This window comes from Ovis canadensis, chromosome 7 (assembly GCF_042477335.2).
Source record: "Ovis canadensis isolate MfBH-ARS-UI-01 breed Bighorn chromosome 7, ARS-UI_OviCan_v2, whole genome shotgun sequence".
NCBI lineage: Eukaryota > Metazoa > Chordata > Mammalia > Artiodactyla > Bovidae > Ovis > Ovis canadensis.
Window position 1 is genome coordinate 82,061,456 of NC_091251.1, and position 25,233 is coordinate 82,086,688.

Consider the following 25,233-nt stretch of genomic DNA (forward strand, 5'->3'; position numbering starts at 1 on the left):
TGACAACTGCTGGAGAAAATGTAATAACCGAAGCATAAGGAAATCGTTTTAAATTTTTATATAGTTTTAAAAAATAATTACCACCCTTTAACCTTCTCTATCCCACACTCAGTTTTACTCTATGCCCTCAGCTTAATTTAAATTATGGGTGTAATACATTAACATAACCAGGGCTTTTCTGGTGGCTCAGACAGTAAAGAACCTGCCTGCAATACAAAAGACCTGAGTTCGATCCCTGGGTTGGGAAGATCTGGAGAAGGGAATGGCTACTCACTCCAGTATTCTTGCCTGGAGAATTCCATGCCAAAGGATCCTGGCAGGCTACAGTCCATGGGGTTGCAAAGAGTTGGAAATAACTAACATTAACTAACACCTGATCCATTTGCCTTAACTTTGCACTAACTTAAATAGCACTAAGATGCTACTGTATTTTTATGAGAACCAAATTGTGAACAAGAATGTTAAAGCACTTAAATGTACCACATTGTGACACTTTTAAAATGGTTGATCCTTTCCCTTTTTGAGAATTGTACTTGATGATGGAGCCTCCTTGTGGGGAGTTAATAGTACTTCAGTCATTCAAATCACAGGTAAAATGTTGTCTTAGTTTTTTCCTCATTCACAGTGGGAGCACCTATAGTAGTGCTTGCAAGAATCTATGTATTTCTGGTGAGCCCCTGACATGCAGAGGTCAGCAGGCACTGAACGACTAACAGGGAATGGTGACCTCTGCTATCTCCCCTTTGGCTTGTCTATAGACCTTGTAGCTAAAGGTAAAGCAGAGTTAACAAGGGTTAACAGCATTTTTTTTTAAGTTAAACTGACTTAGATTCTTTGGCAAGAAAACAAGGTGACTGACAACTGTTGACTTTTAAACTGGACCACTTAGTGGGAACCCTGCCAATGTAGGAAACATGAGACATGGGTTCAGCCCCTGGGGTGGGAAGATCCCCTGAAGGAGGGCATGGCAACCCACTCCAGTATTCTTGCCTGGAGAATCCCATGGACAGAGGAGCCTAGAGGGCTACAAGTCCATAGGGTCACAAAGAGTCGGACACAACTGAAGTGACTTAGCAAACACACATGCTTTGAGGGAGAGGTTCGAGCCATCCGGATCAGCCAGCTCAACTTCGTGAACAAACGTGATTAACAACTGTCAGATTCTGGTGGCTTGTGCTTTCTTCACCAGTATACAGGGAGATTTAGCTGAAGGAGGAACATTCAGGGACAAGAGTGTTATGATAAAGATTTATCCTCTACTCCTTCACTCATGTGGAGAGGATAAACAGATAAGGATATAAAAAAATTATCTGAATCCAAGAGAGCAAATGCTAAAATAACTATGATTAAAAGGTAAGACTGACATACAGTTTAAAAAAAAAAAACTGAGGAAAATTTAGTTGCACTACTCAGACACACAACTTAGAACTCCTGCTATGGTGTTATACTTTCAGGCCAGTAGCCCAGACCTCACTCAGAGGTACGGGGTAGAAAAGAAAGTACCTTCAGCTGACAGTCCCCAACACCCAAGGGTCCACTGCAGTGAAAAACAGGTGGAATAACTGGAATTAGCAAGTCAGAGTATAGCAAAAAAGGACGTGATATAGGGAGACAGAAGTCAGCACAGGGATTCATCCATAGATCTTTGTTATAGAACTGGGGTGTAAATATGTAGAAAAAAATTGCCATGAGCCCTAGGAGAGGGTGACTATGGTAAAACTGGAGATGAATGAATGCAGATATTTGAAATCACACTAGACTGGATGATGTTGGAGCTATAGGCAAACCAGAGATGAAGAGATTTCATGGAGCATATTGGGCATTCATTTAAGACAACAGAGAGACTATAACTTGCCAATGAAAATCAGGTCCCCAAATAAGAGTCATATCCTAGGACTAAGGCCACAACTAAAGAAGACTAGCTCAAACATTAAAAACCAAGTCTGAAAGAATCTAAAGGACCACTGATAATTTAAGTAAAATGTCCTTCAAAGGAAAACAAAGTTTTCATTGTTTACAACGTACTATCTCAATGTCAGACATATAATTTAAGATAACTAGACAAGGGGAAAAAAAGAGAGAGAGAAATACCAACCATAATTCAGGACATATTAAACCAAACTACACAGACTTTTGTGTAGCCTAGCTGTTTGAAACAGCAGATAAGAACTTTAAAAAGCACCTATTATAAATATGATTCAGGACTTAAAAGGTGGACATAGTGAATGAACGTGTGGAGACTCTAAGAACTAAAAATTCTATTTATTGCTACAATTTATTGTTTCTATTTTAGAACTTTATATGGAGTCCTCTAGTATGTACTCTTTGATATCAGATTTTTTCTTTTGGCAAAATGTCAAGCATTCATCTATGTTATTGTGTGGCAAGTAGTTTATTAAAAAATAATCAGTGAAGTAGTTACATGCTTACAGCCAAATGCAGAATCAGGAACTATCATAGTGACAGGTGTAGGCAGATACACTCATGTTTTCTTCACAACTCATTACCTCAAGAAGTATAGCAAATTGTGATGAAACTTTTAAAATTGGTGAATACTGCTCAATAAAAATCTAAAATGAACATACGCTTTTATATATAAAAAACTTTTTAGAATACGTGAAACCATGTTTAAAAACTATGAAGAGTGGATTAAAGTTATACAATTACACAATGATTCATAGATTTGTCAGCTATTTCAATGTTTGATAGAATATTTGATAATTATGTGGGATGTGGGATAACTCTTCCCAAGGCAGTATTCTTATGTTTTGCGGGACAGTTAGCATTCCTGGACACCGCTCAATAAGTGTTAGTGACATTGTGACACCCCAAATCCCCCCACCCAATTTCCAAAATGTCCCCTTAGAAATGGGTAATATTCCTAATAATAACAGCAATTCTATCTTTACACCATAGTCTTAAAACCATCAGATTAACACGCTTCTTTAAAATGTTGAAAAGACCAAGGTAAAAGACGAACCATAAATGAGGAGAAAATATTTGCAAAAGACATGATTAAGGACTATTATCCAAACACAAAGGACTTAAAAGTCAATAAGAAAAATGGATAAATCACTTTTTAAAAACTGGACCAAAGATCTGAACAGACACAAAGAAGATATCCAGATGGCAAATTAGCACGAGAAGACACTATTCATCACTGGTCATCAGGAAAAAGCAAGCTAAAACAATGAGATAAGCACATACCTGTGAGAAGGATGACAACACCAAACACTGGCAAGCCTGTGGAGCAACAGGAATGCTCATCCATTGCTGGTGGGAATGCAAAAGGATAGAGCCTTTTTGGAAGAGAGTTTGACAGGCTCTTACTAAACATACTCTCATCATACAATTCAGGATTCATGCTCCTTAGTATTTACCCAAATAAGCTGGAAAAATATGTGCACATAAAAAATTGGTCAGGGATGATTCGAGCAGCTTTCTTCCTTATGGCAGAATCACTCATCTAGAGCCAGACATCCTGGAATTTGAAGTCAAGTGGGCCTTAGGAAATATCACTATGAACAAAGCTAGTGGAGGTGATGGAATTCCAGTGGAGCTATTTCAAATCCTAAAAGATGATGCTGTGAAAGTGCTGCACTCAATATGCCAGCAAATTTGGAAAATTCAGCAGTGGCCATAGGACAAGATAATGTCAGTTTTCATTCCAATCCCAAAGAAAGGCAATGCCAAAGAATGCTCAAACTACCACACAATTGCACTCATCTCACATGCTAGCAAAGTAATGCTCAAAATTCTCCAAGTCAGGCTTCAACAGTACATGAACCATGAACTTCCAAATGTTCAAGCTGAATTTAGAAAAGGCAGAGGAACCAGAGATCAAATTGCCAACATCTGCTGGATCATAGAAAAAACAAGAGAATTCCAGAAAAAAAATCTACTTCTGCCTTATTGACTACGCCAAAGCTTGTGACTGTGTGGATCACAATAAACTGTGGAAAATTCTTAAAGAGATGGGAGTACCAGACCATCTTACCTGCCTCCTGAGAAATCTATATGTAGGTCAAGAAGCAGTGGTTAGAACTGGACATGGAACAACAGACTGGTTCCAAATTGGGAAGGGAGTATATCATGGCTGTACATTGTCACCCTGCTTATTTAACTTATATGCAGAGTACATCATGCAAAATGCCAGGTTGGAGGAAGCACAGTCTGGAATAAAGATTTCTGGGAGAAATATTAATAACCTCAGATATGCAGATGACATCACCCTTATGGCAGAAAATGAAGAACTAAAGAGCCTCTTGATGCAAGTGAAAGAGCAGAGTGAAAAAGTTGGCTTAAAGCTCAACATTCAGAAAACGAAGATCACGGCATCCGGTCCCACCGCTTCATGGCAAATAGATGGGGAAACAGTGGAAACAGTGTCAGACTTTATTTTAGGGGGCTCCAAAATCACTGCAGATGGTGACTGCAGCCATGAAATTAAAATGCTTGCTCCTTGGAAGAAAAGTTATGACCAACCTAGACAGCACATTAATAAGCAGAGACATTACTTTGCCAACAAAGGTCCATCTAGTCAAGGCTATGGTTTTTCCAGTTGTCATGTATGGACTATAAAGAAAGCTGAGCACTGAAGAATTGATGATTTTGAACTGTGGTTTTGGAGAAGACTCTTGAGAGTCCCTTGGACTGCAACAAAGATCCAACCAGTCTATCCTAAAGGAAATCAGTCCTGAATATTCATTGGAAGGACTGATGCTGAAGCTGAAACTCCAATACTTTGGCCACCTGATGCAAAGAACTGACTCATTTGAAAAGACCTGATGCTGGGAAAGATTGAGGGCAGGAGAAGGGGATGACAGAGGATGAGATGGTTGGATGTCTAGTTCTAACTGTTGCTTCCTGACCTGCATTAAGATTTCTCAAGAGACAGGTCAGTTCAGTTCAGTTCAGTCACTCAGTCGTGTCCGACTCTTTGCGATCCCATGAATCGCAGCACGCCAGGCCTCCCTGTCCATCACCATCTCCCCGAGTTCACTCAGACTCACGTCCATCGAGTCCGTGATGCCATCCAGCCATCTCATCCTCGGCCGTCCCCTTCTCCTCCTGCCCTCAATCCCTCCCGACATCAGAGTCTTTTCCAATGAGTCAACTCTTCGCATGAGGTGGCCAAAGTACTGGAGTTTCAGCTTTAGCATCATTCCTTCCATAGAAATCCCAGGGCTGATCTCCTTCAGAATGGACTGGTTGGATCTCCTTGCAGTCCAAGGGACTCTCAAGAGTCTTCTCCAACACCACAGTTCAAACGCATCAATCCTTCAGCACTCAGCCTTCTTCACAGTCCAACTCTCACATCCATACATGACCACAGGAAAAACCATAGCCTTGACTAGGCGGATCTTAGTCGGCAAAGTAATGTCTCTGCTTTTGAATATGTTATCTAGGTTGGTCATAACTTTTCTTCCAAGGAGTAAGCGTCTTTTAATTTCATGGCTGCAGTCACCATCTGCAGTGATTTTGGAGCCCAAAAGAATAAAGTCTGACACTGTTTCCACTGTTTCCCCATCTATTTCCCATGGAGTGATGGGACCAAATGCCATGATCTTCGTTTTCTGAATGTTGAGCTTTAAGCCAACTTTTTCACTCTCCTCTTTCACTTTCATCAAGAGATTTTTTAGTTCCTCTTCACTTTCTGCCATAAGGGTGGTGTCATCTGCATATCTGAGGTGATTGATATTTCTCCCGGCAATCTTGATTCCAACTTGTGTTTCTTCCAGTCCAGCGTTTCTCATGATGTACTCTGCATAGAAGTTAAATAAGCAGGGTGACAATATACAGCCTTGATGTACTCCTTTTCCTATTTGGAACCAGTCTGTTGTTCCACATCCAGTTCTAACTGTTGCTTCCTGACCTGCATACAGATTTCTCAAGAGGCAGGTTAGGTGGTCTGGTATTCCCATCTCTTTCAGAATTTTCCACAGTTTATTGTGATACACACAGTCAAAGGCTTTGGCATAGTCAATAAGATAGAAATAGATGTTTTTCTGGAACTCTCTTGCTTTTTCCATGATCCAGCAAATGTTGGCAATTTGATCTGTGGTTCCTCTGCCTTTTCGAAAACCAGCTTGAGCATCTGGAAGTTCACAGTTCACATATTGCTGAAGCCTGGCTTGGAGAATTTTGAGCATTACTTTACTAGCGTGTGAGATGAGTGCAATTGTGTGGTAGTTTGAGCATTCTTTGGCATTGCGTTTCTTTGGGATTGGAATGAAAACTGACCTTTTCCAGTCCTGTGGCCACTGCTGAGTTTTCCAAATTTGCTGGCATACTGAGTGCAGCACTTTCACAGCATCATCTTTCAGGATTTGAAATAGCTCAACTGGAATTCCATCACCTCCACTAGCTTTGTTCATAGTGATGCTTCCTAAGGCCTACTAAGTCCATTCCAGGATGTCTGGCTCTAGGTGAGTGATCACACCATCTGATTATCTGGGGCATGAAGATCTTTTTTGCACAGTTCTTCTGTGTATTCCTCCCACCTCTTCTTAATATCTTCTGCTTCTGTTAGGTCCCTCCCATTTCTGTGGACCCTAATGCAATACGATTGTTCTTCTTTTAAGAAGGGGATAACTGGAGCACATGGGCTTCCCTGGTGGCTCAGCAGTAAAGAATCCACTTGCCAGTGCAGGAGACTAAGAGGCATGGGTTCAATCCCTGGGTTGGGAAGGTCCCCTGGAAAAGGATATGATAACATACTCCAATATCCTTGCCTGGGAAATTCCATGGATGGAGGAGCCTGGTGGGCTACAGCCCATGTATGCTAAGTCACTTCAGTTGTGGCTGACTCTTTGCAACTCTATGGACTAAGCCTGCCAGGGTCTTCTGTCCGTGAGATTCTCCAGGCAAGAATACTGGGGTGGGTTGCCATGCCCTACTCCAGGGGATCTTTCCGACCCAGGAATCGAACCCCACATCTCTTAAGTCTCCTGCATTAGCAGGTGGGTTCTTTACCACTAGCACCAGCTGGGAAGCCCTTGGAACAGTAATACCACCACTGTTAACACTACAATATATTTACATCTAGTCTTTTCCTGTGTGTGCATTCATTAAAAAAGTAGGGTTACGCTGAGCATTCAGTTTTGAATTTTGCTTCACTTAAAATTATGAGGATTTTCCCAACTTATTAAATGTGTATAAAACAATTCATAATCACTATATTTCTTTCTATAAACATATCATTTTTTTAACCAGTTATTATTGGGTATTTTGGTTATTCTCAGTGATAACACAGTGAGAAAAATCTCTGGCCATATTTGTGAATATTTTTATAAATTGAGCAGTGGAATTGCTCAAATGACATATTTTTTACATATCTTTCCCTGATTCTCTCTGGCAAACTAGCTGACCTAAGGCTTAGTTTGTAATGCTCAAGAAGATACCAGGCCCCCAAATTTTGTTTACACAAAAATGCACTGTTTCTGAGAATGCTCTTAAACTTGAACTTCCTCACACTCTGTTTCAAGTAAAGTTGGTTCCTTAGCGAGAGCTTCAGAACTCTCTGCTTAAAGGCCTGTCCATACCACTGATCAGAACACTGACCACTGCTCTGAAGCTGAGGAAGAGTGGGTTACTTCTTTGGGGGTACCTGCCCCTATAGGAGCAGGGCAGCTGTGGAGACAGTAGCCTCTAATCTTCTCAGCTTCCCAGTCTTTTCCAGCACAGAGCCTCTGCTCTACCAACAACCTGGGTGAGGACAATCACGCGCCAATATTCCCAGTACGCTGCCCTGAGGCTAAGCACCACCCTGTGAATGGGACCAGCTGGACCAATCACTAAGGCTGCAGCACTTGGGATTTAGTCTCTGCAACATGTAGCTGAAAAGATGAGAAGTTCTTGTCACCTGCTCCTCCCAAGAAGCTACCGCAGTGCTGGACTGGGAACTGGGGAAAGCAGGAGCCCGGGGGTCTTGGCTGTACTCACCTGAAATGGAGTTTCTGTTGCAGTGAGCTGGGAGGAGTGGGTTATAATTCAAGTTCTACCCACTGTTGTTGTTCTTACTGAGTTATAGTGGACTTTCTTGCATAAATGTTGCTTCATTTGCTACATGCTCTTGTTACTGAACCAGGTTCATCTTGCCCAACTTACAGCAAGTGAAATGCTGAGACACTGAGTTGTGTAGCAAAGAGAAGGTTTATTCGCATGGCTGTCAAGCGAGATGGATGAAGGAATCTGAAATCCGCCTCCCCAAAGGCAAGGGCGCGGGTGCTCATGGGATAAGGAATAAAGAAGCTGGGCAGTCTGAGTTGTGGGGAGAGTGGGAAAGGTCACTGGGAAAATGCGCAGTAACTGTCTGTAACTAAGACAGGTGTAACTAAGCTACAGGCATCTGCAGTTCAAACGTGTAGGTGCTTAGCATCATCTGACATGAAAAGGTTACAGAGAGGACACTGGAGCATGCCCAGTTGGAGGCCTGGGGGTCCTATCCAGTCTTAATCAGCTAAGCTCAAACTAGATGCAGCTGACTGCAAGTTCCTAGAAAATAACTTGGGCCAACATCTTAGGCGATATGCTGCTTGGAGGACATGCAAGTCTTAAAATGAATTTAATTAGTGAAGGCAGATGAAATGAATCTGACTAACCATTACCCATCGTTTTGCTCTTATGACAATCCAAAGACTTCAAATGGTTGCTTTTTAAATAATTTTCACCAGCTGCACTTGTTTCACTGAAGAGCTGGTCACAGGACTCCACTGCCATTTCATAAGTAGAACCTCCAACATATACTTTATCATTTTGATTTATTGACCCAATGATACTAAAAAGTTTTGAGTCACAGGGCTCCTCAAAAATATTAAAATTCAATTTAAAAAAACCAGCCTGAGATAGCATTATAGGGGTTGTCACAGCCCTCTGTTGGTGCTGAGATGGAGTAATAATCTTTGTGCCCAAAGAAGGGCTCTAAATTTGGCTAAGTTGAGAGTTGTGTTCTCTCATATTCAGTTCAGTTCAGTCGCTCAGTCGTGTTCGACTCTTTGCGACTCCCTGGACTGCACGCCAGGCCTCCCTGTCCATCACCAACTCCTGGAGTTTACTCAGACTCATGTCCACTGAGTTGGTGATGCCATCCAACCAAATCATCCTCTGTCATCCCTTCTCCTCCTGCCCTCAATCTTTCCCAGCATCAGGTCTTTTCAAATGAGTCAGTTCTTCGCATCAGGTGGCCGAAGTATTGGAGTTCCAGCTTCAGCATCAGTCCTTCCAATGAATATTCAGGACTGATTTCCTTTAGGATGGACTGGTTGGATCTTTGTTGCAGTCCAAGGGACTCTCAAGAATCTTCTCCAAAACCATGGTTCAAAAGCATCAATTCTTTGGCGCTCAGCTTTCTTTATAGTCCAACTCTCACATCCATACATGACTACTGGAAAAACCATAGCTTTGACTAGACGGACCTTTGTTAATCTCTCAGATTGAGCAGGGATAATTCACACAACCTTCTATGGATGTGATCAGAGACACATAGATGGGTACTTCAGCGGATGCAATACAGATGGCCTCTGAAGACTGACATTCACTGGGCCTTGGTGCTAGAAAATTCCATAGGGCCTGGGCTTATTTAAACCCATCTTAAGTTTCTGCCACCTGGCAGAATAGGGGATTTGGGAAAACTGAGTTGCATAAAACTGACTTTCTTGCACCGTGAACATTATGGACTAGGATCTAGATCTGTAGAAGTGTAGGCAATTCTTTTGACAAGTTTAGTTGAAGGGCAGGAGCGGAACAAGAGAAATGGGGTGGATAAACTGGAGAGGTTTTGTTTTTTCTTTTAAGTGAGAATGCTTAAGAACTCATGGGAAGGGTTTTGTTCAGCAGGAGAGGCTACCACAAAAGGATGCCACAAAAAGGAGCTGATGAACAGCATGAGGTTCCTGAGGCTGGTGAGGAGACCAGAATATTTACTATTAGAAAGACAGAGCTGAGAACTGGTGCCAATTCAGTTTAGTGTGTTTCCTTTGATGGCTAAAATATGAAGGTATCTGTATCTGATGGCTTCTATTTTCTTCAAGAAGTAGGACCAAAACTGATCTTCCAAAAAGAAAGAACTGGTTAAAAGTTTGAGCAGAGAAAGTTTGAAGGGTCACTAAAGTGGGCAGAAAGAGTGCTGATGAGAAGAAATTCAGATTGCTGGGTAGGGTAGAAGGGTCAGGCAAGACTATGGGTTCTAGGTGCAGAGGGAACTAACCGATCTCTTAATTTTCTCCAGCTGTGCTCAGTCACCCTGGAGTGGGAATGGAGAAGGCCAGTGACTGGGGTCATCCAGGACTGGGGTTTATATGAGAAAATAACTGCTCAAAATCTCTCCATATATTTTTAAAACACACATCTTATATAGCCATTCCCCAAATTAAACAGATACTTTCTTTTAAATCTTATATTTCCCATTGCTTTGATAATTGTCTTTATCTGTACTGTGCTAAGTCTCTTCAGTTGTGTACAGTTCTTTGCAGCCCTATGAACTGTAGCCCACCAGGCTCCTGTGTCCGGGGAAGTCTCCAGGCAAGAATACTGGAATGGGTTGCCATGCTCTCCTCCAGGGGACTTTCCCAACTCAGGGATCGAACCCAAGTCTCTTATGTCTCCTACATTGACAGGCAGATTCTTTACCACTAGCGCCATCTGGGAAGTCCTGTTTTTATCTTCCTGGGCTCTTTCCCAGGTTTCCCATTATCTTTTACAAATTAGAGAAGCAGTACGGTTTAGTGGTTAAGATGAGACTTCTGGCACCTGTCTGCTAGGGACAAATCTAGCAATTACTTCCTGTGTGATCTTAGACAAAGCCCATGTGTGCCTCAGTATTTTCATCCGCAAAATGGGTTGTGTGATAATAACAACACCCTCTCCCCCACTTAGAAGGTTGTTTTGAGGATTAAATGAGCTAACGCCTGTACTATGCTAAGTATGACTTGTTATTGCAATTTAAATGAAATACTTGAGCTGGGAGCAGAATGAGATATGAAGAATTATATTCTGGCCTTATGTCTAAGCAATATTTAATACATGACAATATTGCAAAGCTTCTCTTTCTCCTTTTTCCACAGAGTCATGAGGAAAGGTCTAAGTCTTAAATATTCAGGTCATTCTTTCACATCTTTTATTCAAGGCACTAATTTTTGTCTCCAAGTATTTACGACTGGACCAGATGGCTCTTGGACTTTATCGATATGTCTTTTGCTTCCAAATCCATCTCCTCTCTTTGATTACCACTTTTGAAAATGCTGCACCCTTTCTTTCTCACAGATAAACTAAAGAGTACTGATTATGGGCAATTTTTATAAAGCACAAAGTCCTCGATTAGGCTGTATGCCTTCTTAAGGCAGGTAATGTGATTTCTACCCTTTAGTTTCCTTAGCACTCCAGGAAGCTATTCTACATGACATGCAAAATAAAACCAGTGGATGGTGATGCTGGTCATGGTGTTGCTGATGATGACAGGACCGCAACTTCTCTTCCTCAGTGGCTCCACTCATGGATCTTGTGGGGGCAATAGAGAATAGAGGAGGGAACACGGAGCTCTGAGGTTCAGGTCCTAGTTCTATCACTGACCAGTTGAATAACCTCAAATTTAAAAACAAACATACCACTGTAAATAGCCCAGGAACATATTAGCAATTTTCTCTCTCCATTCTTACCCACCATTCCTCTTAGAACCACTAACAGAACAATCTCCTTCCCAAGCCATCCCCTTCCTAAAACTTCCTACGCCTGCCTACCAAGAGTTAGGTTGGGAATTCCTTCTCTGCTTACAGTCCTTCATGCCACCACCCTAGAGTGCCCAGTCTCATGGAATTTCCGCCCTCACTCATGAAGCAGGTTTATCTCATGTTATGTTTATTTTTAAATGCCTTCCTTCAATTCTTCCTGCTGCTGCTGCTGCTAAGTCGCTTCAGTCGTGTCCGACTCTGTGTGACCCCATAGACGGCAGCCCACCAGGCTCCCCTGTCCCTGGGATTCTCCAGGCAAGAACACTGGAGTGGGTTGCCACTTCCTTCTCCAATGCATGAAAGTGAAAAGTGAAAGTGAAGTCGCTCAGTCATGTCCGACTCTTCCAGATACCATGGACTGCAGCCTACCAGGCTCCTCCAGGTATGGGATTTTCCAGGCAAGAGGACTGGAGTGGGGTGCCATTGACTTCTCAGATTCTTCTTCCTAGGCAATACCTTATTTTGCAACATGTTTGCTCCTTCCCCTAAGATTTCTCTTTTTCTGCTACTATTCACAGTTGTTGAATTTCAATCTCCTCATTGGATGACTTTATCTTTTTCCTCTAAATACCAGACATGACTTCCATTTTCTCACAGTGTAAAAAATACATGACTGGTTTTTTTTTTTCTGCCTTTAACAGGATATACCTGTTAAACGTGAGTTCAGCTGCACTTGCTGTTATAGTAAGCACTAAAGAGGAGAGGTGATCTCATCTACTCTGTACTACACTTAGTGTGGGAAGATATATACAGATAATTCATAAACTTCTGGTTGCGCTATGCCTTGAGAAAGGGAAAAACATTAAAACATCTTTAGCTCTGACAAGAATCATATATTTCCATCTTTGATTACAAAATAATGACATATACCCATCGGTCACACACACAAAATTAAATACTAACAAAGATGTTTAAAGACTTTACAAGGGAAAAAAAGATGACCATTTCACATTAAAATCTTTTTGGGAAAGCTGTAGTTTCTTATCTAGTTTAAAGTACTTATTCAATTAAGGCTGTGAAACACTGAAGAAAAGAGGAGTAAGATGGAAGAAAGGGTGAAAACACAAAAAACATCTTTCAAAATTCTGAGCAAATGATTCTATGTACAGTGGCATTTAATAAGAGAAATTTCACCCATACAAATTCTGAATCGTGCTTTGAATTTTTTTTAAAAAAAGCATCTTTGTTTTGCACCTTTCTGAAGGTATTTCCAATGTGATTCAAGTACCCCTCTGACTTTATGCTTAAGTTATGAATACTCTATTACATATAATAATCTCACAGCCATTCTCCTTTTGAATAAAGATCACATTATTTTAGATGTCATGTCTATAAAGGAACTTTTTTTTTAAACAAACATACCCAAGCTTCCAAATGTAGGAGAACATGTCGATCTTCTTGGAGAGGCTTATGCTCATTCCAAGAATGCATCCACTTCTCAAAATGTTTTTTGAATTCCTCTTTGGAATCATTTTTGATTAGCTGAAAGCTACGTAGGATAGCTAAGCCGATAACTTCATAGAGTTCTCCTATTATGTATATATGCATGATTCAATCAACTTGACGTCAAGTTACATTTTTGGCTGCACACAAAAATCAAATTTACTTCAAATGCAAAGACTTTCTACTATGAAAATCATTTAAGAATGTGAAAACTTTCTGAGAGTGGCACCTCTAAATGATTAGAAACAAAAATAGCAGGTTAGAGTAAAGGTCAAAGTCTCAAAGCTTCCAAGGCAAATATTTTGGGGGAGGAGGGTTGATGCTGCACGCTAATTTCTAAATATAATCTCAAAATACTTTAAAAATTAGCCACATTTCTTTATGTTCATACTTCTGTTTGCCCCTGAAACGGTTGAATTTTATAGTAATAAACCACCTTCAAAATCCTAAAATGGTTTTAAATGGGATATGAATTTAAAATTTCCTACAAAGATTATGGGGTGGGGGTGGGAAGGAAATGCACCAAAGTGTGTAAAGCCAGATAAAATTTTCTACTCCTAACTTAAGCACCCTAGGCATGTGTCAGAGGTGCAGGTTCTAGAAATCTGAAGTTCCGTTGAATGCTGGTGATTTAGAGGGGCCTTCAAGCAGTCTTAAAGTCTTCATTCTTTCCTGGAACTCTATGTATATGAATACCAGTCGCAATGAGTTTTTTGGTTTGTTTCACAGTGTGATTCCTGTAATATGAGCTTTTCAGTAATTGTGAATTTTATTTTTGTCATTTTGGGCACTGACAGTTCACAATGCTTGGTTGTGCGGTGTAAGATCGTTTTAATTTTTGCATTTTACATTCCTTTTGGCACTTCTGAAGGAAAGGACATTGTCTTGTTATGTTGTTTGGAGGGAAGGGGTAAGCCTTCCCCTCTTTTTTTTAAACGTTTGGCTTTATGAAATGCACGATTCTCCCCGTTAGTTAATCGAAGTGGGTGGAAATCTGCCTTCATAAGCTGTGAATCCCAACCCTCCTTAGAGGCTGGTATCCCCGGATTCAGATTGTTTAGCCACTGCTGTCACAGGATCTGGTGGTCCCTCCCGGCAGAAAAGCACAACTGGATTTTTGCGAGCCCACATGGCCATATCCCCTGCCACCCCGCTGGTCGGGTTGGAAGAGGACATCGTGCTCCAGGCCCCCAGGCGGTTGGTATATCGGTTTCGAAGGGGATTGAGGCTTCCAGCCTGCAGAGCCCGGCCCTGGTTGGGCAGGAGAGCGTCCACGTTCCTAGTCCTGTAACCCTCTTCCCGGTTGCGCCCTAGGAGCATCGAAATGTTGGGGTTGCGAACGGCATAGATGACAGGGTTGATGGCCCCGTTGGCCCAGGTCAGCCAGACGGCCACCACGTTGAGGAGGGAGGGAGACTGCGCGGCCTGGGCCCGTCGGGTGGCGGCCAGCAGCACCAAGAAGCAGTAGGGCCCCCAGCAGCAGATGACGGAGACGATCATGATGAGCACGGTGGTGGCCGTGCGCACGTCGCTGAAGAAGCGCAGCACGCGCGCATAGGTGGTCAGGGGCCGCACGCGCACGTCCGACAGGCGCACGGTCTTGCAGATGTGGTAGTGGCAGAAGCACATGAGTAGGAAGGGCAACAGGTAACAGGCCACCACCAACCCCACGCTGTAGGCCGCGCCCAGCTGCGCGGGGTCCGGAGACGTCCGGTAAAGGCAGAGGTGGAAGCTCTGCGCCGCCGCCGGGGCCTCCCGGGGCTCGAGGAGCAGCTCCCAGGGCAAGGAGAAGCCCAGAGCCGCCAGCCAGGCGCCGGCCAGCAGCTGCAGCGCCCGGCGGCGCCCGATCTTCTCCCGCGGCGGCCGCACGATGGCGCAGTAGCGGTCCAGAGAGATGAGGGCCACGCTGAGCGTGGACACGATGCCGAAGCACGAGCTGAAGAAGCGGCTGGCGGCGCAGAAGCCGCTCCAGGGCCCCGCGGCGGCGGCGGAGGCGGGCGCCGGGCCCCCCGGCGGCGTGAAGAGGTCCAGGAAGGCGGCGGGCAGGCAGAGCAGCGCCGTGAGCAGATCCGACAGGGACAAGGACAGGATGAAGGCGTTGGTGACAGTGCGGAGCTGCCGGTGCTTCACGATGGCCCCCATCACCGCGCAGTTGCCCAGGCTAGACAGCAGGAAGATGAGCAGGAGGACCAGCGCCTGCGCCGCCACCGCCGCCCCGTGCGACAGCAGCGGCGCCGCCTCGGGGCCCAGCGGCGGCCTCCCCGCCGCCCCCGCCGCCCCGCGCCCGCCGAGGCCGCCGCCAGCCGCGGCGCCAGTGCTGTCGGCCCCGCTCACGTCGCTCCGGTTCCCCAGCGCCGCGGCCGCCGCGGTGCTGAAGGAAAGCGCCGCCGCCGCCGTCGCCGCGGAGGAAGTCCCGCCAGGCGTGCCGGCCGGGGAGGGGGCGCCGGGGTGTGGGCTGCCCGATAAGGCCGTGCTCACTGGCGGGCGGACCAGCGGCGGCGGCGGCTGCTCCTCCATGGGGCCCCGCGGCGGCCGCAGGTCTGCTCATCCCGCACCAGCGGAGGAGGCCGCAAGCCCGAGGTGGCTCGGGGCCGGGCCGAGAGGCCTCTGCCGGGGGTCGCGCTCGGCCGGAGGGGTGACCGTCCCCCGAGACTCTCGGAGCCTTTGGCGTGCGTTCCAGGCGTTGTCAAGGGAACCGCGTGTTTACGCAGGAGCGCGGGGCGGGCCGTGGGCCGAGAACCCTTGGAAAAGCATGTCCAGGACATTACTTCTCCCTGTTTCCCGGCCAGGGTGGGTAGGCTTCAGAAAGTGCCAGGTGGAGCTCCTGGGGACCACTGCCGGCCAGATTAAAAGGGGAGTGGCCCTCATATAGATGGCCAGATTCAATAGGGGTTTCACTCTCACACTCTCTGGTTCCATATACATGTTCTACAGAGAGGTAGGGAGGGGAGAGGGGGTGGTTGCTTCCTGTGGGTGCTTCTGACATCTACAAGTAGGAAAGGAATCTAGAACCTGAAGTGGAAAAGTCTAAATTTGGAGATCTTAGGAGGGAGCATGAAAACAGGAGGGAGCAGGACTTAAACCAGGTATTCTCAAACATGAGCAGGCAAGAGTCACCTACAGCAGGGGTCTCCAACCCCCAGGCAACAGACCAGTAGAGGTCCCTGGCCTGTTCGAACCAGACTGCACAGCAGGAGGTGAGCAGGGGGTGACAGCTAAACCATGCCTCACCCAGCTCTGTCTGTGAGAAAATTGTCTTCCAGGAAACCAGTCCCTGGTGCCAAAAAGGTTGGGGACTGCTGACTTGGAAGGCTTGTTAAAACACAAGTGACTGGGTCCACCTTCAGGGGTTCAGATTCAATAGGTATGGGGTCCTGTCTGAAAATTTGCATTTCTAACAAGTTACTGGGTGTATGATATTGCTGGTCCAAGGACCAGGCTTTGAGAACCACTGATGTAGTAAGCTTATTAAAATGCAGCCACTGGCTGACTCCCAGGATTACTGAGGATTACTAAATCCTCAATGTGACTCTGATACAGGTGCTCTGAGGAGCTAGGATACGGATCCTGGAGAAGGGATGTCACCTTGTTTTCAAGGGCCTGGCCCTCAGGACTGTGACTGTCTCACATGTGTCAGGGAAGAGGGGAGAGTCACTGCTTCCTTGCCCTGCTTTCAGTCTTTGTCAGTTCTCTGGAAGGTGGTATGTTTTGAGTTTAAGATGCTGGAGTCACCACAGATGCAGCTCCAGGTATCTGGCAGGAAGATTTCAGGAACAGGAAGGGTCTGCCTGCTCAGGGAAGCTTGCATCTCAAGTTTCTGGGCATGGCATCGTACGGGGGAAAGTGTAATTAATAAACCCTTAGGTTCTCTAAAGCAGTGGTGTGCAAAGTGTGGACCCTGGACCAGCAGCATTGGCATGACCTGGGAACTTGTTAGAAATGCAGATTCTCAGGCCCTACCACAAATCTACTGAATCTGAGACTCTGTAGATGGAGCCCAGCTACCAGCCCTGCAAGTGATTCTGATGCAAGTTTGAGAAACACTGATCTAAAGAATGATTAGTATACTTTCAGGTCTCAGAATCAACAATATTAGTGTTTTGGGTGCTCATTTGGGTGGGGAAAAATATTCTACTGGAAATTTACAGTATAGATAAAGTTCATTTAAGGTGATAAAAGGGCTTCTCTGGTGGCTCCAATGTTAAAGAATCTGCCTGCAATGTGGTAGACTTGGGTTTGATCCCTGAGTGGGGAAGATCCTCTGGAGGAGGACATGGCAACCCACTCCAGTATTCTTGCCTGGAGAATCCCCGCAGACAGAGAGGCCTGACAGGCTACAGCCCATGGGATCGCAAAGAATCGGACACAACTGAGCAACTAAACACAGCACAGCAGGGTGGTAAAATAAGACTCGCTGTCTTGGTCTCAGCATTACTGACATTTTGAGCCAGATAATTCTTTCTTGTGGAGGCTACCCTATGCATTGTAGGATGTTTAACAGTATCGCTAGTCGCTACCCATGAGATGGCAGTAGTGATAACTAAAAATGTCTTGAGACATTGCAAAATGTTAAAGAAGAGGGTGAGAGGGGGGCCAACCTCAGCTGAAAACCACTAAGACAAAAACATATAATAGATTACTTTTGTTTTCTTTTGAAAACCTTCTCTGTACTAGGTTTTCAGAAACAAGGATCCCAGCCCAAAGAACCTTACAGTTTTAGGCAAACACAAGTATATTACAATGTCATAGATGTTTAAACATATAATGACTATAGGAAGAGTCTGGCAACTGGGAGACCAGTTAAGAAAAGGCATTGTAATAGCCCAGGAGAGAAATGACAAGAGTCTGAACTAAGCATTTACAGTAAAGGAGGGGAAGAGATTTTAAGGATTAGTGTCTGGATTGGGGTCTTTGGATATAAGCAATACAATGAGGTTACTGTCTCATTTAAGCAAAAACAGAACTGGCTAGAAGGATAGGGGGAGTTCAAAAGGACAGTCTTAATTAATAGCTAACCCCAAGAGCAAGAGAAGTCAGGGCAACTCCACAGGTAGAGGAACTGAGAGCGATCTCTTTAGGATCTGCAGGAATAAGTCTGCTACAACCATTTTTCAGACCTTATGTCATTTCTCGTAAGATCCCAGGTCTTAGTGGGGAGAGTCTGACTGGAGTACCCTTTACCTGGGGGCCTCAGCAAGGCGACATGCGGGGGATGGATAGTTTCCCAAAGGAAAAGGAGAGTGTTGTTGATAAAAGAAGGGGAAAGGAATGGTGCTGACCAAATCCACAGACATCCACCTCAGAGCATCAGCAGATGGGTCGAAAGAACACAAACAAGAAGCCGAGGATAGAACCCAAGTCCCTGACTCCTATTCCCTGGAGCTCTACACCGAGGGTATAGAGGTTCCTGCTCCAAAATGTATCACACTTGCCTGCTGGAAGCAAGCGCCAGCATCCACCATGGATTAAGTAAACTCTTGTTGTTGTTCAGTCGCTCAGTCGTGTCTGACTCTTTGCGACTCCATGGACTACAGGATACCAGGCTTCCCTGTCCTTCACCATCTCCCAGCGTTTGCTCAAAATCATGTCCATTAGGTCAGTGGTCCATCCATCTCATCCTCTGTCATCCCTTTCTCCTTCTGCCTTCAATCTTCCCCAGTATTAGGGTCTTTACCAATGAGTCAGCTCTTTGCATCACGTGGCCAAAGTATTGGAGCTTCAGCTTCAGCATCAGTCCTTCCAATGAATATTCAGGACAATTTCCTTTAGGATAGACTGGTTTGATCTCCTTGCTGTCCAAGGGACTCAAGAGTCTTCTCCAGCATCACAGTTCAAAAGTATCAATTCTTTGGTGCTCAGCCTTTTTTATTGTTCAGCTGTCACATCTGTACATGATTACTGGAAAAATCATAGCTTTGACTACATGGACCTTTGTAGGCAAAGTAATGAATCTGCTTTTTAACATATAAACCCGTGAGTGATCATTAAATCTAGGTTAGATCAAGCACAGCTTCCAATGAGTAATCAAGTCAAAATCAGACTGTAATAGTTGAGTAGCAAATGGAAGATGAAAAAATATACTAATGAGAAGACAGTAAGGAATCTAGAAGCTTGACTACAAAAGGAAGGGCAAAGGGTGACAGGAGGCTGAAGAGAGAAGGTGGACAAGGGGTGTTTGTTTCATTTTGTTATGATGATACTTGGTAATAGCTTAGAGGGAGGAACCACTGACAGGAAGGAGGTTGCTTGAAAGAGCTTAGTGATGAGGCAGGCCCCTTAGCAAGGATGGGACGGGGGAGAAGTGAACAGTATTTAGAAGGCAGAATCAATAAGGCTTCATGACTGATTAGACAAGTGGAAGCAAGAGGAACAGCTGTTGATTTCCCTAGTGGTTTGACTCTGTGGAAGGCACGGTGAAATACAGAAGGAATGAATATTATTGCAAGGGTTTGGCTCTGGTTTGGATTAGAATTTAGGAACACGTAGGCATAAAAATACTTTATTTTTCAATGTTTAGGAAACAATATTTTTGTTGAAGTACTATATCATAAAACAAGTTCTGGCTGTCCTGTCTCAGAAGTGGAGGAAGTGCAGCAGGAAAACACTGGACCTGGAGCCAGCAGAGCTAGAATGATAGCCCCAAATGTGACCTGTTGTTGTTTAGTTGCTAAGTCATGCCTGACTCTTTTGCCACCCAGGCAAGAATACTGGAGTGGGTTGCCATTTCGCTCTCCAGGGGATCTTCCTGACCCAGGGATAAAACCAGTGTCTCCTGCATTGGAAGGCAGGTTCTTTACTAGGGAGCCACCAGAGAAGCCCCAAATGTGACCTTAGGAGAGCAATTTAACACATCTGACTCCCATTTCTCTCATATCCGTAAATGAGATAAACACAGTGGCGTACCACGGGCGGGCAGAGGGAGTGCTAGCCAGGGTGCGGCTGATCAGAAGGTGCACTGTCTGTAGAGACTTTTGAAACAACAGTAAAACCTACTAAATATCAGTCTGCGTTTTTTAAAAAATTAATGTGACTTGTGAAATTTAGAGAGAAAACAGTAGTTCTGTTTCTATTTTTCAAAAGTGTAACAGGCGAGGGAGGGGACATGTGTATGCCTTTGGCTGATTCATACTTATGTTTGGCAGAAACCAACACAATTCTGTAAAGCAATTATTCTTCAATTAAAAAATAAATACTTTTTAAAAAAGAAAAAAATGTTTCTCTGGCCAAAAAAAAAAACAAAAACTGTAAAGAAAATCTCTTTAATCTGTAGAAAATTTCTTGGTCATATTTAGTGTTTTTTTGGAGGTAAATGAATTCTTTACTACAAATTATAAGAGATAATGAGTGGAAAACAGTAGTTTTTGTGTATTTAATAAGGAAATCAAGAACACTAACTTTATAGTCTTCATTTTGGATAGGTAATTCAATCACAGACCTAATAACAGGATGTGTACAGACTTGCTGGATGACAGAGCCAGTTGAAATGAATTAATTACTTCACTGTATGCTAAGAAAGAGAAATACTACTACTTACCTCAAAAAAAGTTTACTGAATATTAAGAGAATCACATGTTGACTAATTTTTAGTATTTCATTTTATAAAGTACTTCATTTTATAATAAAAATTTCATTTTTATTTCATTTTATAAAAGTTTACTGAATATTAGCAGAATCACATGTTGATTAATTTTTAGTATTTCATTTTATAATAATCAAACTTTAATTTTTTAACAGACTCACAGATAATTAACTAGCCAGAATGCTAACAGTTAACATTTCTTTCATGTTTTAAATTACCTAGCATGTAGTTCGGAGAAGGCGATGGCACCCCACTCTAGTACTCTTGCCTGGAAAATGCCATGGACAAAGGAGCCTGGAAGGCTGCAGTCCAAGGGGTTGCAAAGAGTCGGACACGACTGAGTGACTTCCCTTTCACTTTTCACTTTCATGCACTGGAGAAGGAAATGGCAACCCACTCCAGTGTTCTTGCCTGGAGAATCCCAGGGACGTGGGAGCCTGCTGGGCTGCCGTCTATGGGGTCGCACAGAGTCAGACACAACTGAAGTGACTTAGCAGCAGCAGCAGCATGTAGTTGGTAGAGTATGAGATTTGCCCCACTATAGAGATTCACTGATTGACTCCGACTGTATACCTATACTTAAATAATGCAATAAACAACCCTTTTATTAGAGCCTTAATGATATATCAGAAGCCTAATTCTTGGTCTTCTCTCAAGTTCATGGGGATAGGAGCTGGTCTTTGCAGCTTAGAGGACATCCCAGCAGCAGCTACAACAACTTCCACCCAAAGAAGCTGACCACGCCCCTCCTTCCCAGTTTATGACTGCTAAGTGTTGAGGACTTTATAATAATATATCTCCCTTACGTCATGCTTAGAGAGAGGGCAGGTACTGTGTGCTCAGTCATGTCTGACTCTTTGCGACCCTGTAGTCTGAAGCCCACCAGTCCATGGAATTTTCCAGGCAAGCATACTGGAGTGGATTGCCATTTCCTTCTCCAGAGAGAGGATATGATTGTACTCAAAAACTGGAAGACTAAAATAATGAACTTGTAAGACCCACTGTTGTGGGGGCTACAATTCAAGCTTAGAGCATTTAAAACAAAATATCACAGTGACTACCACAGAGTAATAAGAACTAAGTAAATAAGAAGAACTAAGGTTTTAATGTTACCTGATGTGTTAATAATTAGAAAAGCATTCTGCATTTTGGATACTTTATATTCTGTAAGTGATAGTTATACCAATATACATGTACAAACTGAGGAATAATGACTTTATATTTTGCCACAGTATTTTAGAATCTCAGTTGGTTTACATGTACAATGTGGATATAGTTTTCCACATAATTCAGAGAAAAATAACTAATGATAACAATTTCTAGGAAAAGAAAGCCCTTACAAGCCATAGAAGTTATTTGAGAAGAAATCCATCCCTCAGTGGGTCATCATCTTCTACTATAAAATTTGCAGTACCTGTGTAATGCGCTTGTCCGGCCACTTCCACTATGACAGCTTTAAAATCACCACATTTTGCTTCCTGAAAAAAGATGATGAAAGGAGAATATCAAGGTATTGCCCGCATAGTTTACCTAGCCTAAAAGTTGTATTCTCAAATTTTATCATTTTAAAGAAAATCCCAGAGTTAAGTGGGCCTCCCCAGTGGCTCAGTGGTAAAGAACCCACCTGCAGTACAGAGACACAGGAGACGTGGGTTCGATCCCCGGGTCAGGAAGACCCCCTGGAGGAGGGCATGGCAACCCACTCCAGTATTCTCGCCTGGAGCATCCCATGAACAGAGGAGCCTGGTGGGCTATAGTTCATAGGGTCGAAAAGAGTTGGACGCAACTGAGTACAGCGATCATATAGGCAACTGGGAGGCTTTTAAGGTAAGTGACTGTATCCATGTTTTTTTTTTTTTTTTTTTTTTATTAATTTTATTTTTTTTTTTAAATTTTAAAATCTTTAATTCTTACATGCGTTCCCAAACATGACCCCCCCTCCCACCTCCCTCCCCACAACATCTCTCTGGGTCATCCCCATGTACTAGCCCCAAGCATGCTGCACCCTACGTCAGACATGGACTGGCGATTCAATTCTTACATGATAGTATACATGTTAGAATTCCCATTCTCCCAAATCATCCCACCCTCTCCCTCTCCCTCTGAGACCAAAAGTCCGTTATACCCATCTGTGTCTTTTTTCCTGACTTGCATACAGGGTCGAGACGTGGGTTCGATCCCCGGGTCAGGAAGACCCCCTGGAGGAGGGCATGGCAACCCACTCCAGTATTCTCGCCTGGAGCATCCCATGAACAGAGGAGCCTGGTGGGCTATAGTTCATAGGGTCGAAAAGAGTTGGACGCAACTGAGTACAGCGATCATATAGGCAACTGGGAGGCTTTTAAGGTAAGTGACTGTATCCATGTTTTTATTTTTATTTTTTATTAATTTTATTTTTTTTTTTAAATTTTAAAATCTTTAATTCCCTGTATCCATGTTTTTAGATTAAGTTTAGCTGTAAAGTGGGGAACTAATTGGGGAAAAGAGAGACTAGAAACTCAGCAACCTGTTAAGAGGCAACTTTAATTCATCAATTAAATCTAGAGACAGGAGGACAGTTTTTAGTGAGAATGCAGAACAAAATATAGAGATACTTTGGAGGCAGAACTGATAGACCTGGGGGCTGATGTACACAGGTGGTGAGAATAGAGATGAGTTAAATATGACCATAGTGTCTAGCCTGGAAGTGCAGCTACACCACCAAGATGGGGAATGAGATAGGAAAGAACATATTTAGGAAGGAAGAACTTTTTAATGAGTTGAGGTATCTCTGAGACAATCATCTTGAAATAAGTTTAGTGGACAGTGTTAAGACTCGGGAGAGAGGCACAGATAAGCATGGTAGGGATGAAGATCTGGGTGGTTGAGAATAGAGTTCATTCTCACATGGGTGAAACTGCCCATTTGCATCAAATGTTTTGCCTAAGATCAAGAAAATATGGTATTTAACAGTACAGGGTCTGCTCAGAGAGACCCATCTTCATAGCCTGGCTCTGCTGTCTGTTTGACCTCTGCAAAGTATCTAAACTCTAAATTTTCATTGGATTCTTGTGAGAATTACATGAGATGGTATACATGAAGTGCTGAGCTTAGAAATTAACACGTAGTGAAGCACCCAATAAATGTTGACAATTATAATTTTATCTAAAATCTCAGACTTGAAGACAATGTATTTCAAACTTCTGCATATAACGTGGTATTCCATTAAGATTACTGTATTGTGTAGAAATCCCTAACTTCAAAAAAATTCAGTATTCAGAAAAACAAAACTTTAAAACCGCTATATTAGATTTTAAATCTTTATGAGGATAAATTATTTGCTATATTAAAGGACTCTTTGTGAGTATAGTAATTTACCAGATGCAATTTAATCATACTATAGTAGATTTCACTTACTACTATGAGTAAATTCATTAATTAGCTCTGCTAGCACATTTAAAATTTGATTACATTATATTAATAAGGGGTGCCCAGGTGGCACTAGTGGTAAAAACTCGGTTGCCAATGCAGGAGACTTAAGAGACCTGGGTTGGATCCCTGGGTTGGGAAGATCCTCTGGAGAAGGAAATGGCAACCCACCCCAGTATTCTTGCCTGGAGAATCCTATGGACAGAGGACTCTGGTGGGCTAAAGTCCATGGGGTCTCAAAGGGTTGGACATGACTGAAGATACTTAGCACTATGTTAATAAGAATTCTACTTTCCACAACTTTTCAGCAATTTCACATCTTGCTATATAAAATGGAATATTCCTATAGAATAAAAACAAAAAATATCCAAAACCTAGTTTAATGGTTCTCAAACATTTTGGTCTCAGGATCCCATTATACCCTAAGATTTGAGGACATCACCAGCCATTACCTTAATACAAAAACCAGATAAAGACACTAAAAGAGTAGAAAATCTGGGTATCTTTGATGAATATAGTGGCCGAAAACCTCAACAAACCAATCCAACAATACAAAAAAAAAAAAGATCATATACCATGATAATGCTGGATTTATACCAGGGTCACAAGGATGGTTTAACATACAAAAATCAATCAATGTGATATACTACATTAACAAAAGGAAAGACAAAAACCACATAATCATCTCAATAGATGCAGAAAAAGCATCCCAGAATATTAAACATCCATTCATAATTTAAAATGTTATCAAAGTGAGTATAGTGAGAACATATCTCAACATAATAAGGACCATTTATGACAAACCTGCAGCCAATATAATACTCCATGGTGAAAAGCTGAAAGCCTTCCCGGTAAATTCAGAAACAAGACAAGGTTGCCCATTTATGCTACTTCTGTTTAGCCTAGTATCAGAAATCCTAGCCATAGCAATCAGATATGAAAAAAAATATATCCAAATTCGGAAGGAAGAGGTAAGCTGTCCCTATTTGCAGATGACATGATACTCTATTTAGAGAACCCTAAAGTCTCCACTCTAAAACTATTGGCACTAATAAAGTTCTAAGTTGCAGGATATAA

The 25,233-nt window shown here is 43.1% G+C and overlaps 2 protein-coding genes across 7 annotated transcripts in view; both read right to left on the reverse strand.

Annotated features, from left to right (window-relative positions):
- L3HYPDH (trans-L-3-hydroxyproline dehydratase) overlaps positions 1 to 25,233 on the reverse strand; it is a 145,068-nt gene that overhangs the window by 111,568 nt on the left and 8,267 nt on the right. For 3 of the 6 annotated variants that reach the window (XM_069596733.1, XM_069596731.1, XM_069596734.1), the window contains exon 5: positions 22,163 to 22,226. In XM_069596733.1, the coding sequence (XP_069452834.1) occupies positions 22,163 to 22,226 (64 nt within the window). Of the gene's footprint in view, positions 1 to 11,052; positions 11,581 to 17,801; positions 19,068 to 19,652; positions 19,795 to 22,162; positions 22,227 to 25,233 lie in introns of those variants that run through there. The other 3 variants (XM_069596736.1, XM_069596735.1, XM_069596732.1) reach the window with 3 other exon arrangements.
- Positions 12,810 to 15,774, reverse strand: GPR135 (G protein-coupled receptor 135). The gene has a single exon (XM_069596730.1). It carries the CDS (start codon positions 15,684 to 15,686, stop codon positions 14,196 to 14,198), a length of 1,491 nt encoding a protein of 496 aa, XP_069452831.1. The 5' UTR covers positions 15,687 to 15,774; the 3' UTR covers positions 12,810 to 14,195.

Excerpts from the sequence above, each read along its gene's own strand:
- GPR135 (XM_069596730.1), bottom strand. The coding sequence starts at position 15,686 with ATGGAGGAGCAGCCGCCGCCGCCGCTGGTCCGCCCGCCAGTGAGCACG.